The sequence below is a fragment of the Gallinula chloropus genome (genome assembly GCF_964237585.1).
Source record: "Gallinula chloropus genome assembly, chromosome: 3".
In the NCBI taxonomy this organism is placed as follows: domain Eukaryota; kingdom Metazoa; phylum Chordata; class Aves; order Gruiformes; family Rallidae; genus Gallinula; species Gallinula chloropus.
In genome coordinates, this window is record NC_140087.1 from 90,819,156 (window position 1) to 90,838,052 (window position 18,897).

An 18,897-nucleotide genomic window follows, 5' to 3' on the forward strand; every position below is an offset into this window, starting at 1 on the left:
CTGGCCCCAGATTTCAACATACACTGTTACAGCGATCAAAAGAACCATAGAAATTACTTATCATTTTACTGTTCCTTAACACATTTCACACAGTCCTGCAGCGAGCAGAATCACAGATGAACCTCAGAACATACAGAGAGCACAACTACTACACTGGACATGAAAAGGAAATTTTATTAAACATGTTTACATAACATGAGTTGGAAGTTCATTTAAAAGCACAGGGGAGTGTTTAAGACAAGTGGTCAAAATAGAAAGATACTATCGAATTATAACTAGTTGGTTTTTGGCCACTAAGACAGAACAGGATCTAGTAGTAGTGCACCAATGCTTGAGTTCTTCCTGCTCAGCAGGTCGAGCAGTAACCAATCTGCGCCCTACGGAAAGACGGGCAGAGTAATTCCCACGTGTTGAGTAATAATAAATAGTTCACTTGGTGCAGGCAGTATGTCTATGAATTAAAACCTAGTGTGTACACAGTTTCTACATGTGTTACAGCCCCACAGTAGGAATCTACACCAAAATAGTTATTAGAAGGAATTTGGTCCGTACTACATCACGTTTTCCATAGGGTAAAAAATAAAGTCCATCTATAGACATTTAGCACCAGACTCACAGACCTAGCCTGGCTAAAACCTGCAAAATGTCTATAAGAAAAATGGATGGCTTAGATTTCTTGGTTACTTCAGTATAGTAATTACGAGCAAACTGTACAAGTACATGCAACATACAAGCTGGCCTATGTGGAACTAACATACATTATTAAATAACCTTTTTCATCTCTTTTTACAAAACGTGCATGCAGCTTTGAACAGTTCCAAGTCATGCTGCTCTATTTGTGTGATCACAAAATTGAATGGCCTGTAAAAGGAGGGGAAACATATCGATGCACCTGCAGGAATCTGCAGTTGTTTGCACATTTACAGAATATCACAAGGGATTTCAAGGCCAAGAAGAACTCAAATGAATAAAAAGCAAATTGAAATTTGACTTTTTTTTCTTTTTTTTTCTCCAAAAAGTAAGAGATCTTGCGTTAAAAAATCAAGCCTTGTGCTTGCATCAATCTCAAAGAAATGTAAACTAAAATTTGATAAAAACATTAGTAAGTGCAGAATATTTCAACTGGAATTTCCAGTGAAACACTGAACAACTCACACCGTGCTCTATCCAGGGCAGACAGGTGCGTCGGCAGCGACGCATGTCAGAGAAGCCTGGGTACAGCTGAAAGTGTCATATGCTTAATCCATTCCTGGTCAACGATTTGGGAAGTCAAATATACATTTATACACAGAAACGTAAATATTTCCTCTCCATTTCTAGGAGGAAAAATGCATTACCAGTAACATATTCAATGTCAAAATTAAGACTAAAGCTGCTTTATACCAGTCCCCAGCAGTAGTTGCAGAATTCTTCAAAATTCTTCCATGCAAAACATCATAAACATAAAAGTTATTCTATATAATGCAAACATATCTGCTTTTTACAAAGAAAAAAGTGGCACTGTAATGATTATTTATTTTTAAGAATATAACTTAGATTGGTCATTTGTTCTGGGTTCCCACAGGAGAGACCTGGAAGCACCAGAACTGAGAAACGGTTGGAACTCGCTGGAATTGTAACTGTGGCTGTCGAATACTTTAACGATGCTTACAGAGATATGTTTCAGCCCTTTTTTGTTTTGGTTTCAAAAAGGAAAGGAAGGGTTTCTGTTAGCATTGTGAGGACTTCTACAAAACTAGCAGAATCACGTGGCAAAAAACTGGTGGAAGTGACAAGTACAGAAAAACTGCTGAAACACCAGGAAGGTAACACTGCTTGAGGGCTCTGTCGAACTGTGAGAAATACAACACTGTTAACAGAGTGAGAGCTTCCAGTTTGGCTCATCTTTGACTTGGGTCGAATCTAGAGGTGTCTCTCTCTCTCTTTTTATGATTTCTTTTTTTTTAGTATCATTATAAGCATCGGTGATAGCCGCTAATAGATTGGCCATATGTGATATACCTTTGTTCTGTCAGTTTAAGCCATCTCTTGACAAACAACTCAGACATATTTTTGGATAACTACTACAAGCAGAAACAGAAGTGATTGTCTCTCTCCAACAGCGCTTTTTGATCATGGGATATCTTGTTCCGATTGTTATCCGGGGTGATGTTTTTTATTAGACAGCACCTGCTACTACGATCTAATGCAGGGAGGCCCAGTTGAACTTTCCAGAGACGACTGGGAAGCCCTGCGTGTCAAGGGAGTCAAGGTGGGATCCACTAGCGATGAAGGTGGAAATAATTTATACCAGCCTATTACCACACTGGACAGATCCAGTTCCTCCAAAAGGATCTGGGCAACTCCCATGAAGCATTTGTGGTCCATTCGGCCGTAGTCTCCCCAAACTATTACCTGGAAGGACATAAAATACAACAGGTTCAGCCTTGTCCCCGGACCCACTCACTCCTGCTGTATTTCGTTATGTGCAGTGTAAGGAAAAAGTTACTCATAAGGGTGAATGATTGCTCCCTCTTGTGGGAAAACCTCATGGCAGAACAGGAGCGAGAGTCAACAAAAGAGAAATGTTTAATTCAGCCAGACATTTTGCAGGTCTGGAACCACAAGCTGCAAGGACGTGTTTGCTGGTATTTATAAAATTAAATGCTTAGTGAGTTGGAATGGGTTTACGCCTATTGCTTAGACTTAAGTAAACACTCAAGGGCTCCTCCAAATGATAGCCTAAAATGGGATTATGAAGCAACTAACCTGAAGGACTTTACCCTGCGGACTTTCATCAAAAACCAGCGTCTGTTGGTACAAAGGATCAAGGGTCTTCCGTGCAATTCTCGTCTTCTTCTTAGCTATACATGCTCCATTTTCCAACAAATACACTTTGACATACGGAGCTGCAAACAGAACATCATTAATTTTATGTCTGGACTTAAAAACTTCTGCATCACACATCTGAGCTGGAGAACAAATGCCTTAAAAGGAAGCCGAGTGGAAAGAAAATGACACGTTATCTTCACTGTATAATCTGAATACAATTATATTAATAAAATAAATGACACAGCCCATAAGAAATCAATTTGATTTTTATAAACTTTGAATGTAATGATCTAAGACGTTACTAACAACAATGGCATTTCATGTCTGTCATTTTAAAAACACTTCTCTTTTGCCAGGAATTAACTGTCACTGATAGCTACTCTGGACTCTCCATGTATGTTTACGGGTCAGAGACATTTCAAAACAAAAGACTTTGATGTTTCATTGAAAGGAATATTTAAAAACTAAGTCACTCCGATAACACAGTTGTTAATTGCTTTTTCATCTTCAGCTCATAAGGAGGTTTTAAAGTACTATTTTGGCAAAGTGTTATCTAAACCAGCTGTTCCAGTTGTTACAGTAAGCAGTGGTTGTGGGAGTGATTATAAATCTCCTCTAATAGACTTCTATAAATAACTAGAACTTCAAAAAATGTCCTTATAAAATGATACAATCTTAAATCTCATTCACTATACAAATTAGGGACACTGGCACTAGCATAGCAAGCTGTCTTCTTGAAGCACTGTGGTGGACAGAAGATGCTGGTATGTGGGTCTGTTAAGCTGTTTGTTCCAAGCACTTTTGTCTGGCCTCCATCTCCTGTTTTGAGGTGGAACAAACACAAAGGACTTCACCTACATCTACAGCCTGGAGAAGAGAAGGCTCCAGGGAGACCTAATTGAGGCCTACCGATACTTAAAGGGATGCTGCAGGGAAGTGGGAGAGGGACTGTTCATCAGGGAGTGCAGTCATAGGACAAAGGATAATGGCTTTAAGCTGAAAGGGGGCAGGTTTAGATTAGATGTTAGGAAGAAATTCTCTACTATGAGGGTGGTGAGGTCTGGCACAGGTGGCCCAGAGAAGCTGTGGCTGCCCCTTCCTTGGCAGTATTCAAGACCAGGTTGGATGGGGCTCTGGGCAACCTGGTCTACTGGAGGGTGTCCCTGCCCATTGCCAGGGGGTTGGAACTAGACAATCTCTGAGGTCCCTTCCAACCCGAAGTATTCTGTGATTCCATGATTCTACGACAAAGCCACTCTAAGATACATGACTCGCCCAAGATAGGCAGAAATATTTCTGCAAATGTTCCTTTCAGAACAGATGTTGAGTTCCTGAAAGTCATTCCTTGCAAGGTAGCATGCAACTGGTCAAGCAAGGTGGTAATAAGTGGACACTGGCAGCAAGAAAATATCCACGCACACATGACTTGTTGGAAAGCAAACCAAACAAATGCAAATGTAGCAACAGCTAGCAAGGAACTCAAAAAATCTCCAATCCCCACTTCATCAGCACATTTCATATTCTCATCTTCTCTTCATGTATCGTCTGTTTTTTTTTGCTTACCTGGGGTAGATTTGGAGCCAGGTTTTTGTATGAGGCCACGGGCTCTAATGACTTCTACTTCTAGCTGTCCCTTTTTATCCACCATTCCAATTTGGATGTCACCTGAGAGGGAGAAGAAGAAAGCCCATGCTTTAGAGACAATGTACAGACTGGATAAGGTAGGGTGTGAGAGTGAGAAACAGAAAGACTGGTTTGCTACTAGTCTGCTGCATTAGTGTGCTTGTCATCTCTCCTCCTGATCCCTTTAATTTCTCCATCTTTAAACCAGACTAAAAGATACGTACTCGGGAGCACAGTGCCCTCTCTTGCTGTATGGTTTATACCAGAGCTCAGTATTTCTGATCCATGGAGGGAGGCAAATGGGCAGAAATGCTATGGTATAACCACTGCACCTTTAGTTTTGCACTGGTGATCTTGAGAATTGCTACCTAGGACTGTTACCTCAGTGTCCCAGTCACTGACACGCACTGCCCTGACAGTGGTCCCACACTCAAGAGCGCCTAAACCCCAAACAATCCCCTCGGCTGTAGGTTTTTGCCTCCAAGCTGAAACACAAGAGTTGGCAGTGTGAAGGCTCCTTGTCTGATGTAGCATGAAGGAGAACTGCTGGTAGAGGCTAACGTTGAAACCACCTTCTGTAGCTACAATTGCCTGACTGGACCCTCAGCATAAGGCAGAGACACCAACCAGACGAGGCCCATGGTCATAGTGCTGCCTCAGAGAATGATGTCCTGTCCTCCAGGAGCATAAAAAAGGGGCTTTGTTTTCCTGCAAAAGTCTCCACATACAATTTTCCTTTTTTTATCAACATTCCACACCCATGGTTGGTATGCATAAATTGATGCAATGTGTTAAAATAGAGCTGCTTCCACTACTAACTGGTCAAACGTGTCTCCCGGCCTGACTTCAGACAGATGACATTTCCTGCAGGAAAGGGAAACGGCTCAGTTTGAGACTATCTATGCACTGTGCTGATCTAGATCAATAAAATGCAACTATGGGCCAGTGCTCAAAGCACTAGATCTCTGTGGCTTCATATATTGTGGAATCAGCTGGGCAGAAATCTAACAGGCCACTTAGAATAAAAAATGCACAGTAAGACACGGGCAGCTATGGGACACTTGTGCAATTACTATATGTATATACATGAAACACCTGAGTATGGGTATATTTGATATATAAACTCTGTCTAGAAAGCACATCCAAAAATAGAGAGTCCTGAACTACAGAAATTGGGCTCCAGATTTAGAAAGGCGTCATTTTGAAATTAACTGGCATGAGGTTTTCACATGCTTGTCTAACAGTTCTTTACCAGGTGTTTGTACCTAAGTTCTTGAGCAGCAGGGAAGATTTTTTTTTTTTATCAATCAAACTTTGCTTGAATAAATAGAGGTCGTTGTTCCACACTAATAGTTCTCAGGAGAACTCCAACAAGGTGTTTTAAGCTCAGATCTCCACGTCACGTATCCAAAATAAAACATGCGACAGGGAACCAGAAGGGGGAGTGGTAATACAAACTGTTTTCAACTTGTTGTTAGTGAAATGCTACAAGATAGAAAGTCTGAAAATTGTCGAGTATGACTGAGCCGGGTTTCTTAGGGGCCAAAACCTGAGCCTTTAGTAAATAAAGAAGCTCTAAGAAATGAAAAACAACAAGCAACATGTGGAAAAATATTCAGGCAGAAGACAAGATTAAAGAGAAGAAATCTAGACCCTTACATTACTATCAATCAATATAGCCGCTTAGATTTTTATTGGGCAAATTATCTCACAAATACTTTCTTTTTCAAAATTTAAAAAATGTATTCAACAATTTTGGTGCTTATTAATGCATTAGAAAAGTAGCAGTTATGTGGACTTACACAGCAAGCCCTGCTTCAGGAAGTACTTGGGGGGGCAACATTCTCAAGAAAGTTTCTGTCTCCTTTTGGAACCCTGCAATTTTTCTTTCTGTTTCTCTCCCAAGACACAGCTCTCTCAAGACAGCTGTCTCTCTCAAGACAGCTGTATTGAAGCATATATAATTCCTGTACTGAAGCCAGTTATAATTTCCAGCAAAAGTATGGTTAAAGTCGTGGAACAAGCACTCTGCCCAGCATCCTAAAGCATCTCTGATAACTGCTTATATATAACCAAAAAACCCCATAAATTAAAAAAAAAAAATCAAATCTTTCCAAAGATACTTAGTTGGGACTGTGCTGTTTCATACCATACACACTGATACCGTACCCATAACCAAGTTACAGCTAACACTACTCTAGGGAAACCTAGACTGGTCTGGAATAGAGAGATCTCTGATAGCCCCAGGTGGCTGCTGTAGAAAAAGAGTTTACCTCTTCCATGACAAACACTGACTTTATTGGCACCTTACTACTGGGCACTGCAAATGTGGGCAGAAGTTTCACATTCTGGACCTGGATGAAATAAGCTTGGACAAGACTTTGGCCAGAAACTGTCACTTCCAATACAATCTGTGGAGAGTAAATATAAACTCTGAGCAGCTGAGATTTGGCAGTGAGCTACAACTGGAGAAGCCACAATAATTTGGAGTGGGAAGAAAAATGCAACTTAAAATGGCAAATGAGATTATCAGGCACCTCACATATGGAGCAAATACTGTTTCTCACCCCATTTTGTATGCTAGCCTGCTAGGGATACCACGGGCTGTGTCTAGGACCTTCATGCTTCCAGTGGAGGAAGCTGCTTTTTAAGAGGTGCTGTAGACTGGCCACGTTTGTTAGGTGATTGGCTTATTATTCATTTAGCAGAGGAGAACATGCTATTCTTACCCATGGCAGGAGTTGCTAGTGTTTGTCGGCCTACTAACTGTGCAGGTCCAAGTCCATCGAGGAAATCACTAAACTGACTGTCAGCTCCCAGCCGTACTCCAGGAAATATTAAGCTGAAGCAAAATAAAAGCTGGTTAACCACCAAAACAAGATTAATGCTTATCATCCTACAATATTTACCTCAAAAGTACTACTGATACAAAGCAAGAAGCCGAGGGTGTACAACCACAAATTGTTCTGCAGCATCAGGAACGAGGCATCTCCCACTAATCCCTCAAATCAGTCATGTTCTACACAAAGGAGTTCATAAACCAATTCTTGCTAAGGAGTTCTCCAGGAGCAGCAAAGAGCCTGATAGGTGAATAAACTGTGAGTGACCGTGTATGAGAAATCATAAAGCGCCTCATGAAATGTAATGGCCTATCATTCTTCATTCCTGGATGCTTGACTTACCTTGTAATACTGTTTTATATCCATACACACATGCCAACCCCATCTGCATCACTTAGAACAAACAGATGTATAAACTAAATTAATTTGATTTCTGTGGCTGTTTAATGAAGCAGCAAACTGGCAGGTAGTACTAGTGTTGATTTGAGCTAAACCTAATGCCAATCCCTAACCAAAATATTCTGGTAGTCACATCTGGTTCTACAGTTGGTAGCCTCCCCTCATTTGGGACATAAACTGACCTGTAATATATCATCACAGAACATATGTGCTTTATCAAGCACCTTTCTTATATTCCAGAATTGCCACTTTCTTTTTAATAGATATATAGTCCCCAAACCATCAGAAAGCAAACAAGAAAATTAGAAAACTGATTTACCAAAAGGGGAACTTTCCACAGAAGTTTAGTTTAAAGAAACCTGTTTTTTAAGAAGGCTTCTTTAGATGGAGGAGAAATGAACCCCAAGCTCTCCAGTTCAACCATCAGCCCACCAGTTAGAGCACTTATCTAACCTCAAGACGCAGCTTCAAGTCCACCTTGCCTGACAAGACAGGCAATCTGCTTCTCTCCCCACTGTCACTACCTGTTCACTCTTCTCCCTGCTATGAAATGTTTCTTCCTCATTTCTTTGGCCTTTTTCTCCCAAAATATGTTACATTTTGCTATGGAATGACTAGCGACATTGAAAATGTTCACTTGAGAGTCTTCTCACTTTTCATACATCTCTAATTATACATGTAATAATGAAGGTTGTGAAGTGCACATTGACCTTAATGCGCATTAGTTCTAATTCATTAAACTGCAGTTACAGGTCAAGCAGAAGAACATGATGTGGTATCTGGGATACCTGCTGTAGGAATTTGCATTCTCAGCTGAGCTACGCATCTGGTTGGTCTCATAAAATGTAGGATGAGGCACGAGACCGTCAATAAACTATGTAAACAGTATTGTAATGTACACAAACACACACACACAGACAAGGAAAGAGAAGTAGCCCATGCAAACTTAACATATGCATTTCCTAATGGTCACCAGTACCTGCCTACATCAATGTCAAGAGTGAACTGCAGACAAAACACTGCTCAGGCAAAAAACCATCAAGTTCTTGCTGATTTTGATGGGAATCTCACAGGAGATAGGAAAACCCCAGCAATCAGCCTTGCTGTTCAAGAATAGGGAAAGTCTGAACATAATGTGCTACCAAAACCTGATTCATGCTCACACTAGAAATAACATGTCAAGTTAAAGGTAACATTTCTAATGTGTGAAAAAGGCCCAGAAGAAACAAGAAGAGAGGGTGAGGATTTTAGCAACAGCTGGAACTGCACATGTACCTCTGTTTATGTGAGGCTTCCCCTCCACCTTGTAGTTGTACCAAACTCATGTTCTACAAACAGGCCAGTGACGCACAGGGGATGAGTGATTAAGCAGTAAAAAGTTGCTTTATTGGTCATCTTTCTTATGAGAATCTTTGAATTCACTGTGATCTAAACCCAGAGCTGCTGCAAGCTAACAGTACTCCCAAACTCAAGGAATTTTGCAGAGAATCTGATGATCTGAGCTATGGCTAAATCACAGAATCACAGAAATCCGGACGGAGTTTTCTAAGCTGCAAAGTACAGCACCAAACTGAACAGGGCCCTCTGGTATCCCTTTTGCCTGTGGCATTGTGTCCTGGTTAAGCAATGTTTCTCTTCCTTTGTTGCAGAAAAGTATATTTAACTGTTTCATCTGAGTGTTGTTATCCACCTCCTTTGGCCCATTCTTCTGGGCTTCCCTTCAGAGTATCTTAGGTATTTGTGGTGTTCTCATTTCACTGGCCTCACTGTCTCTTTCCTCTTGCCAGGGACTGGGGTAGGGATGTGGACGTTAGGGACAGTGTTTAAGGCTTGAGGCCAAGTGCAAAGTGGGCTTGGAGTCAGGAGGTGAGGTTGAGGATCTCAAATCAACCGGAAGACCTGGTTATTCTGTCAAACTGAAAGTCTGGGACAGCAACATAGTGAAAAGTTGCTGGTGCCAAAAGCATGGATCAGAAAAGCAGGACAAACGAGGTCAGATGTGAAGAAACATATTGTATGAGTGGGCTGAGAAGCATGAGGAGATTTGTTAGAGTCAGAGGTAGTGTTGGGGCAGCAAGAGATGGGGAACAGGCACGAGAGGTAAGCAGGCAGAAACAAGAGAGATCCAGACCCAGGCCGCCCCAGCCTTGCCAAATCTGTTTACAGACTCTGAAGGTGGAGCAAAGGATTAGGCTGTTCCCCTGAAAAGATCCTCACTGGGCTACCACCTCTCCTGGATTGCTAACCAGGGAAACAGGCTCCCACAGCTCCTCCTTAACAGGGTCCAGTTTTTGGGCCCTTCATTACCATGGTCATCCACTCTGGTGAGTGACTGGTCCCTTACATGCTGACACTCCGACCTAGAGAGAGGATGAAGGATGGCAGATGAAGTGCTGAAAGGTAAAGGTAATGGTCTATCATAGGATCATACTGGAAAAAATACTGAGGTGTTTTACTTTTGTCCCTTACTCTTAACTTGCTTAACTGCTTTGTGAGTTATTCATGATGGAGCCTTTTTTCTTATGTGACTCCTGAAATTCTTATTAGGATTATCACAGTGTCACAGAATGGTTTGGGTTGGAAGGGACCTTTAAATCTCATCTAGTTCCATCATGCATGGGGACACCCTCCACTAGACCAGGCTGCCCAAAGCCCCATCCAACCTGGCCTTGAACACTGCCAGGGAGAGGGCAGCCACAGCTTCTCTGGGCAACGTGTGCCAGTGCCTCACCACCCTCATCATAAAAATACAAGAGTGGTGAGATCATCTGTTAATGGAGAAACTCTACCTATACATAGCTCCTTGACATCACCACAGCTATCCTGGTTCTTCATGCTTCATAGAATATACATCAGTAATTGTGGCAACACAGTAAACATCTAAAAATATGAAGTAAAACAAGTCCCAATCTCTTTTTTTTTTTTTTTCCCTGCTCTCTAAAGTGGATTTATCTACCCCCAGTTTCCACTTGTGTGGGGAGACATCTTCTAAGAATTCCCTAGCGATCACCATGCCCTGGCACACAAGGTCCAGTCCCACTGAGAGGTGTGAGGGGACTGGAGCATTCATGCACACTTCTCTGTCAAATCTGCCTTTGTTCTCCTTTCCTACACATGGAGTCATTCAGCAGTGAATGGAAGCAGCTGCCCCATTCCCCACAGCCTGACTTCAGCGGATGGGGCAGCTGGATTCTGGCTTTGCAGTTCTCAGTAAGGGAACTTGGACCAACTCCAAACTAAACTTTCTTTGTATACAGTATTATCAAACTGAGTTTCATATCACAAGGATTTACATACAACATCTGAAGTTTAACTCTGAGTTAATCCAAACATAACACAAAGCACACCTATGTTTTGAGTAATGTGCCCCTAATTTAGTTGTCTTGTGATGAACTCATTTGATGACAGAGAAAATGTGAATCCCAAGGAGGTCCTCTCTCAATTTAAATTTTCAATATATTTATGTTATGTGCCTGAAATAGTTAATTTTTGCAAATGTTTCAAGGGGGAGAATCTGTACACAGAGCTATTCCCTTCAGCCGGAGCTGCACCCTCTGTTCACATCCCAAGTTTTCATACAAAGACAAGAACCTTCTCCAACATTACTGATGTTGTCGATGCCACTTACTTGCCCTCGGAGCTGTAACTATTTATGCTGCCGTCAGTGGATTCCCGGCTTGGCTGTCGAACCATACGACTTCTCATCTCTGCGGCCATTCCTGTCTCTGTGCTTCTCTGTATCGTGCTCTTTAGCTTCTTGTTGCCAGCCTCTGAAAGCACAGAGAGAGAAGCCACAGTTAGACCGAAAACCCAGAGCTAAGCCTTTCCTTGCACTTTTCCTGCAACAACAGTGATACGGCTTGACCGTTACTACTTCATAATACAGACTATTCTGATCGAAGAAGGAATCTCTCTTCCTCAGTTGCAAAACAGTGGTGGCTTCTATTTAAAAGGGCTGCAGCCTGAAGATCCTTGTCAGGGCAAACTGTTGGAAATAAGGTGTCTTGTTAATAACCTTTACACAGTTGGAATGTGGACAAGAATGACTGTGATTGTGCCTGCTAACCATGCACTTGGTAAGGTGTCTCTGTCCACCTTGTTAGTTAGGTTGGGTGACTACAAAAGAAGTTACAGCTCTCACAGAAAGAAAAGGGGAACAAACCCCTTCATGCATCCAACAGAAAAAATGTACCAAAATACTTAGTATCAAAATTATATGTTTTGACCCAGCAAAATCTCACTTTTTACCACAGAAATTCTTCAAAGTGAACAATGAGTTTTATGTAACTTCTGACCTCAGCACTTACTAAGTGGAACTAACTCTTTGGAGAATCCATGTAGAAGATGATGGACTTCATTGAGTCTAGGCTTGCAACTGAGCAATAAAGAGTAATGTAAATCATGGGAAACTGGTCAAAGACTTCATCCATTTGGAAAAGCTTCCATCACACATTCTTTAAAATGCAATCTGAGTTCCAACTGGAAGGTTTCTTGCTACCCTTGAGCAAGGAGAGCTTCAGTCCTTTACAGAGGCTCAAAGTGCAAGGCCCGATCTACAGTGAATTCTGCTGTCGCGCGGCAGAAATGATGCTTCTAAATGGCGATACTTGTTTACCTTTAACTGAAATACTTTCATCAAAGTCTCCATGTGACGTAACAGGGTGTGTTGTCTTCAAACTCAGTGTCCTGTTTTCATTTAGTTGAGCCTATCACTCCATGGGAACATTCCTGACTCTTGGGAAGTAGTAGACGTGATGAAGTTTCACATCAGTGCATTCAAAAAAACATTCTCCTGCATTTGCCTCTTCATTTCAGTGCCCCTTCATTCACTGCCTGAGAAGTCTCTGCTTCCTTCACACAGTCTGCTCAGGGGAGCATCTGAAAAAGTAAATGTTTCTTCCACCTCCAACTGCTGTGGAGACTGAATTGCTCTGAAAAAAAATAATATTTCACTTCCCTGTTTCACACAGACATCACTGATGTTTGAAGCTGACAGACCTTGATCTCTCCTCACACAGAAGTGGTGGCTTGGGCAGCCCCTGTGCAGCCTGCCTATTGCTCAGGGTGATTAAACACACTGTGGAGAATAGGTGGCCTTTGTGCTTTGTGTCTGCAGAGCTGGTAGAGGGCTATGAGAAATCACAGAAGAGAGCAACTCGCCCTCCCCCTGAGTTATCACAGTAATCTCTTTGGAGTTAGTGGAGAAACAGCAAACACGGCCAAAGAGAAAAAGGAGTAATTCCTATATTGGGCTAGGAAGACAGAGCACCACAGCAAAAGGGGCTGTGGTTTTCTGCTTAAGCTTTCTGCACCAGGGCTTGCTTATCTACAGCCATCCAGGAGCAGAGAAAAAAATGCCTCTGAGTAGAAGAAATCAGCTACTTCCACAGAACCTTCTCTCCCTTCTGATGCCAACAGCTCTGAGGTTTTGCTGTGGGCCACTGCAACTCACCCAAATTCCCACTCCTTGGTCGGTGGAAAACATTCAGTGCCACTAAACATGAGGTAGACTAGGCTAGGATGAGGTACACCAGGCAGTCCAGGCTCCACTCTTAGTGCAGGTGGCTGTGGAAGGTATTTGCTGCAACTTCAGTGGCTCTGTGTGTAGAAAGACCGAATGCTGCATTTTGGACCTGAGCTTTATCTTTAAAAACAGATGATGTGCCCAGCATATCGATGCTGAGCATCAGAAACAAATCAAAAGGTGGCCCAGGAGGTATCACCCACCTGTGGAGCCCTAAAACAAAGCAGGATTCTCCCATTGTCAGTAGCTAATCGTGTGCCACCGGTGTTGCTTCCTGCCCCTCTCTCTTGCCAGGGCCCGTTTGAAAGAGCCTCTTTACATCTGCTCCCACAAAGCAGTTGAGACCATGTGGTGTAGCTCCTGCCTTCTTTCCTGCAGCCAGACAGATCAGGCAGCATGGCTGGAAGGACATATGGTCCTGAGGCTGGAATGTGGGCAACTGAACGGGTTGCCTCTGAGCATTCACGGCTCAGGAAATGGGAGTGATGAGACACCAAAGGTAACTACAAGATCTTGGTACAAATGGAGGAAAGAGGTGCTGCTTTGGACCACCTGGACAACAGAGTGCTGAAACTTAGGAATTAGAGCCAGGCTGTTGGGAAAGGATAATGACTAACATGTCTGTAGAAATAATCACTGTAAACAATACCCTTTGACTCAATTACAGAAATGCAATTTCTATCTTTGAGCCACCAAAGAGGCTGAAAATAACAAGTGTTTTGTTTCTAAGGAGTAATTTTATATTACCATGGATAACATCCATATTGCTACTTGAACAGTCTTCTTCACTCCACAGATTTTAAATGCAAAGACCATGAAACAGGAATCCTGGTGCATGGCCATAAGCAAGTCCACAACCTTGTCTCACCATGCTGCAAACACCAGACTATCTTTTTTTCCCAGGTGCTTTTCGAGTCACTGCTCTCTGTCGGACCATGCTGGATCCCGCTTCTTTTCTTCCCTGACAACGTTGGGTTTCTTTTTGTTTTGTTTTGCAGGTTGAAGATTAAAAAAAAAATCCTCCTTTGCCTCCTCCTGAAACAGCCACTAACGTCCACAATGTCTCCTGGGAAAACTGGAGTCCTCCTAATTTAATTTTATAACTTCAGCCTTAATATTCTGTAGTAGACTCAGAAATGTAACAGTAACCTCAAGCAGAATGGTGGAATGCACCAAGAGTTTTATGGCATGAAGGGAATTTCTCTTGCCTGTGACTAAGAACCCAAAAAGATGTTGCGCCAGTTTTGGAAGTTTTAACCTTGGTCAGTCATGCAAAGAGTATTTCTTTTGCCTACTTTGAGTAGAAAAAGTAATGAGAAGGGCTTTTCTTGTTGGTGCACGCCTGTGAACTCCACAGCAAAACCCTGTTCAGTAAGGGAGGGAGGTGGTTCGCACATGGCTCAGGTGGGAAGCGCTGTCATTTCCAGCAGTGCCCAGTGATGTGAAGTCCCTCTGGGGTACAGCTTCCAGTCCTGCCTTGACTGTGCAGTGAAACACAGGATCCCAACAACTACGAATGTTTCTCTTGCTCTTGATAAATGTTTTCTTTAAAAAACCCAACCCAAACCAACTTTCGTTTTCATCTTGCACTACTTTTAATCTAGTGGCTCTGCATATGTCTTTGGAACGCTCTTTATGAAATATTTAAGTTCAATATCTATGCTAGGATATATTAAGAAGATTTTCTACTCTTGTCTGGGTATCTATTGACAAATGCTTGGTCCTGCTCCCAATTTTTATTAGTTTGCAATGTACAATTAAATTTTATATGTTACAGTTATTTGCCTGCACTGTGTAAATTACGCTACATTCGTTGTGCAGACTGAAGATAAACTGTCTCTACACTGAATACCATTTAGGGGCAAAATTTATTCCAAAATGGTCTGTATGCTTCTGTCTGCTGTGTCAATTGTGTAAAGGTTTTTGGCGTTCAGCCATGCAGATTCGCGTGCATAAACTGCATCTAAACATGTAGCTTTAACAGGTACAAGGCAGAGGAAAAACAATTGTGATGAACTTTTTTTGCCAATTTAGTAACTGATGCAAAAGGACCATAAAGCAGCTATCAGCAGCTAAAGAAGTTACACAGCTTGTAAGCGTTTTGCAGTTCATCAACAGCCTTGCAGTAGCACCCCTGCTATGACACCCTGTGAATGCGTGTGATATGCTATTTTGGTCAACCTCTTGTAAATACAGCCAATAGTGATTCCTTTTCGGTCTGACAAGAAACTGGTCCCTGATTTTGGTTTCCTTGGACAAAAGTAAATTGACGGACCCTGATCTAAGTAACAATGAAGAGCAAAACCCAAGCTTCTATGTGTCTGCACTATCTTGCATTTGCACAGCATATCAGTGCAATTGATGTGTCCCCAGTTTCTGTACTTCTCAGTCACCGTCAAGTATAGAAGTCAGGGGCAAAACGCTTTGACAACAGCCTTATATTAGTGTGGAGAAAGGGTCGATGATAGTATCTATAGAATTAAGGTGCCTACTAGAGATGCCTAAAGGCTAGCATTATATTTCTAAAGGCATCTGATTCAGAGAGGACAATATCATGACAAAGGGCCAAAACCAACATATCCATGATGACCCATGACAAAGGTTATGACTGCACACAGCATCACCTCTGGCTTGGCTTCTCTCTGGGCTCCACATGGTGCCCAGAGAAAGAAGTCCTACAATTTGCTCTGGCTTCAGTATAGTAAGCCTGAAATAACAGGAGGGGCTACGCCATGGCCTGCTGGAGCAACGCTCTTTTCCTGTGATGCCGAGGTGCGTACCACGTGCCATGGGGCAAGGCTGGGGGACGTATGGGAATATGCAAGGACACAAGGTTGGCAACCTGGTCAATAGGACAGTATGAGACACCATTGTAGGGCAGAAGATGACAACCCTGACATGATCTTCTGCTGCAGGGAGGACTGCCCAGAATCATACCTGAGAGCAATTTGTTAGCACCAGATAAAAAAAAGCAAATCTACATACACGCAGCACTTGGGTAAGAGGCAGGGAAAGTTTGTGACCGGTTCAAAAGAACACTCCAGAGAACAAAGCATACACCACGGCTAAACCCACTAAGGAAAGGGACAGTAAAAAGGCTACTAATACTCACTGTCATCACACAACTCAAGGGCAAATAACTCAGGGTCTCAAGCATGCTCATACACCCAAAGAAAGCCTGAGAGGACTAAAGCTCCAAGCCAGCTCTCACTGAAACCTGGCAGGACTGAGACCATATTGTTGGTTTGCACACTGACTGTGCCAGACACCAAGATTTTACCACCTGGAGTAGGAAGGGTCATCCACAATTCAAAGATCTATAAATAGAAAAGCCAAGGGGCACATTTCCTTCTGGTCTTTTTTGACATGTTCCTGATTTTACAGCCTCAAATTTGGCTGCTTGGAGACCTGCTGAGCTACAAGTTCTGCAGCATCCCACTCACTCTGCATGTAGCACTTTTAAACAACAACAAAATATATTTACACATGAATTGACAAAGTGCCACTTGGCTTAAAGTTCTAAAACAGAGAAAGACAAGAATAAATAATTCAAACAGTGTTTGTTCTTTTACATGCGTACATCTCAGATGAACTCTGCAGTAGACCGATCTCAAAGACTGAAAGTGCATCATTACTATGGACAAAGATAAATAGCAAAAAACCATGACATTTAAATACAGGTGTTTCCTAGGCTTTATATCCCGCAATAATTCATTGTACTTTGTATTCTGTGTATTCTACTATACCCTCCTGAATATATATAACACTGTTTATAAAAAGACATCTGAAATATTGCAGCAATTGTCTTTCAAATGTTTCCTTCACCTCTTACACAATATATTCAAATAAAGGGCAATGATATTTATATTCTGTGGTGTTAGATCCCGAGGTTTAAAATCCAAGTATAAAATATCATGCACTTTTTCCCATTTCTATTCATTGAAACAAATCCACAGACCAACATGTATACAATTATAAGCAACAAAACCTTCTAGAAAGAATATTCACCTTTTCAGCTAGGGTAATATATCAAGGTTGGGTTTTGGGGGTGTTTTAGGTTTTTTTTTCTTTTAAGAGTTTGGAGAGAACTGTATTTATAAATTCACACATTCAGCTAGCAATAAATTCCCAGTAAATAATAAGATAATACAAAACAATTAGTCCGTTAATATACACAGTATTTCTTCTTACATATTTAGAGATGAAGGAAGGAAAAGCACCAATGCTAACAAAAGGAGACTTCACTGAAATGCTGTTAATGGTTATATTAACACCTCGATGGCATTTTCGACAGTGTACCGCAGAATCTCAGCTTTTGGCTCTATTATTCATTGAAAAGCAAACTTGCAAACTCAGACTCAGCAGATTGAACTGAGATTTTCAAAGAAGAAGAAACTTTATTTATCCAACAGCTTTTACTGACTTCTGCGAAGCTGAAGTAGTACTTTGAGAACAAACAAGAACTGTGCAAGGTCACTGCTTAAAACAAAAGTAAACAAGAACTTGAAAAATCAGGCCATTATTTACCGCCTGACAATAACATTAAAACGTTGAGCAACTACTTTTAAAAAATCTTATCTCCTTAAGAAATGATGTTCTTAGGGATATTTATTGAAAACAAACAAACAAAAAAGAAGTAGTATGCGGCTTTGTATGATTATCCCAATATGCACGATTTTCCCAGGTCAGGGAAGTGTCTAACCAGGACACACGTAACTAAGGAAAAGCAATGGTATCTGGTCAGGAGAAGTTCAGTTATGGCTTCTGAAACCACTAGTAGTTTTTGTCCAAAGATTTTTACATTAACAGTTTTGTCCTCATACTTGCAATGAAGTGAAATGAGCCACCGTCTGTCAGCCAAAGCGGGGCAATTAGTGATGATAAATGGTAACGAGTTTTTACTGCTGGGATTGCACTAAATACTCTTTATAAACACACAGAAATAGCAGCATCTTAATTACCTTGTTCAGATATATGCAAAGAGCTGTATAAAAGCAGAACATGCCAATGAAAGTGATGATAGGTATACATGTCTAGTTCTTCAAATCATAAAGCCTGTTTCAGTGATATTTAATTAGTAACACAACAAAGTCATGTTTCCAACAAATTATTTACTATATAAACAGTTTATAAAATTTCAAGCAGTCATTTTCTCGTATACACTTGGCTTTGTTAGACCAGAGGAGAAAGCGAGGTGGAATGAAAACAGCTCAGAAGAGCTCTTTGCACTTCAGCAGTAACATTATTACAGCAAAACACAGTGTTATATTATACGTTGTTGTTTAATACCAGCCAACCCTTAGAAGAGAACTGGTGTATGGTATAGACATAACATTGTCCACCGAAAGGGTACTGGGACGCAGCTGTCAGTTAATACAGGAGGGCAAACCAAAGCTGTAATGCAGAACAAAGTAGAAGAGATTCTTCACATAAACTAAACCAATGTTTTATTTCTTTAAGGAATTTAAACATGTAACTGCATGAAGTCTTTTTTTTTTGGTAACAGGTGGCTGTTAATATTGAAGACTTTTTAAAATAAGAGCATTCATGATTACAAATACTTCAGTATTTATTATTAAAAGTGTAAAATGTCAGTGTGATTACTAAAAGAAAATGTTTCACAAGTTGACATCACCAATAAGACAATTTATAAGATATCACTAATTGCTATACAACTTCAAAACATTTCCTGAGAACTAT

General features: G+C 41.3%; 1 protein-coding gene across 8 annotated transcripts in view; it reads right to left on the reverse strand.

The window, feature by feature from the left end:
• Nucleotides 1-2,175: 2,175 nt before the first annotated feature.
• RIMS1 (regulating synaptic membrane exocytosis 1) overlaps nucleotides 2,176-18,897 on the reverse strand; it is a gene marked incomplete at both ends in the record, with an annotated part of 323,509 nt that continues 306,787 nt past the window's right edge. For all 8 annotated transcript variants that reach the window (XM_084261705.1, XM_084261704.1, XM_084261703.1 and 5 more), the window contains 5 exons: nucleotides 2,176-2,394; nucleotides 2,749-2,888; nucleotides 4,375-4,476; nucleotides 7,164-7,276; nucleotides 11,302-11,443. In XM_084261705.1, the coding sequence (XP_084117831.1) occupies nucleotides 2,176-2,394; nucleotides 2,749-2,888; nucleotides 4,375-4,476; nucleotides 7,164-7,276; nucleotides 11,302-11,443 (716 nt within the window). The remainder of the gene's footprint in view (nucleotides 2,395-2,748; nucleotides 2,889-4,374; nucleotides 4,477-7,163; nucleotides 7,277-11,301; nucleotides 11,444-18,897) is intronic.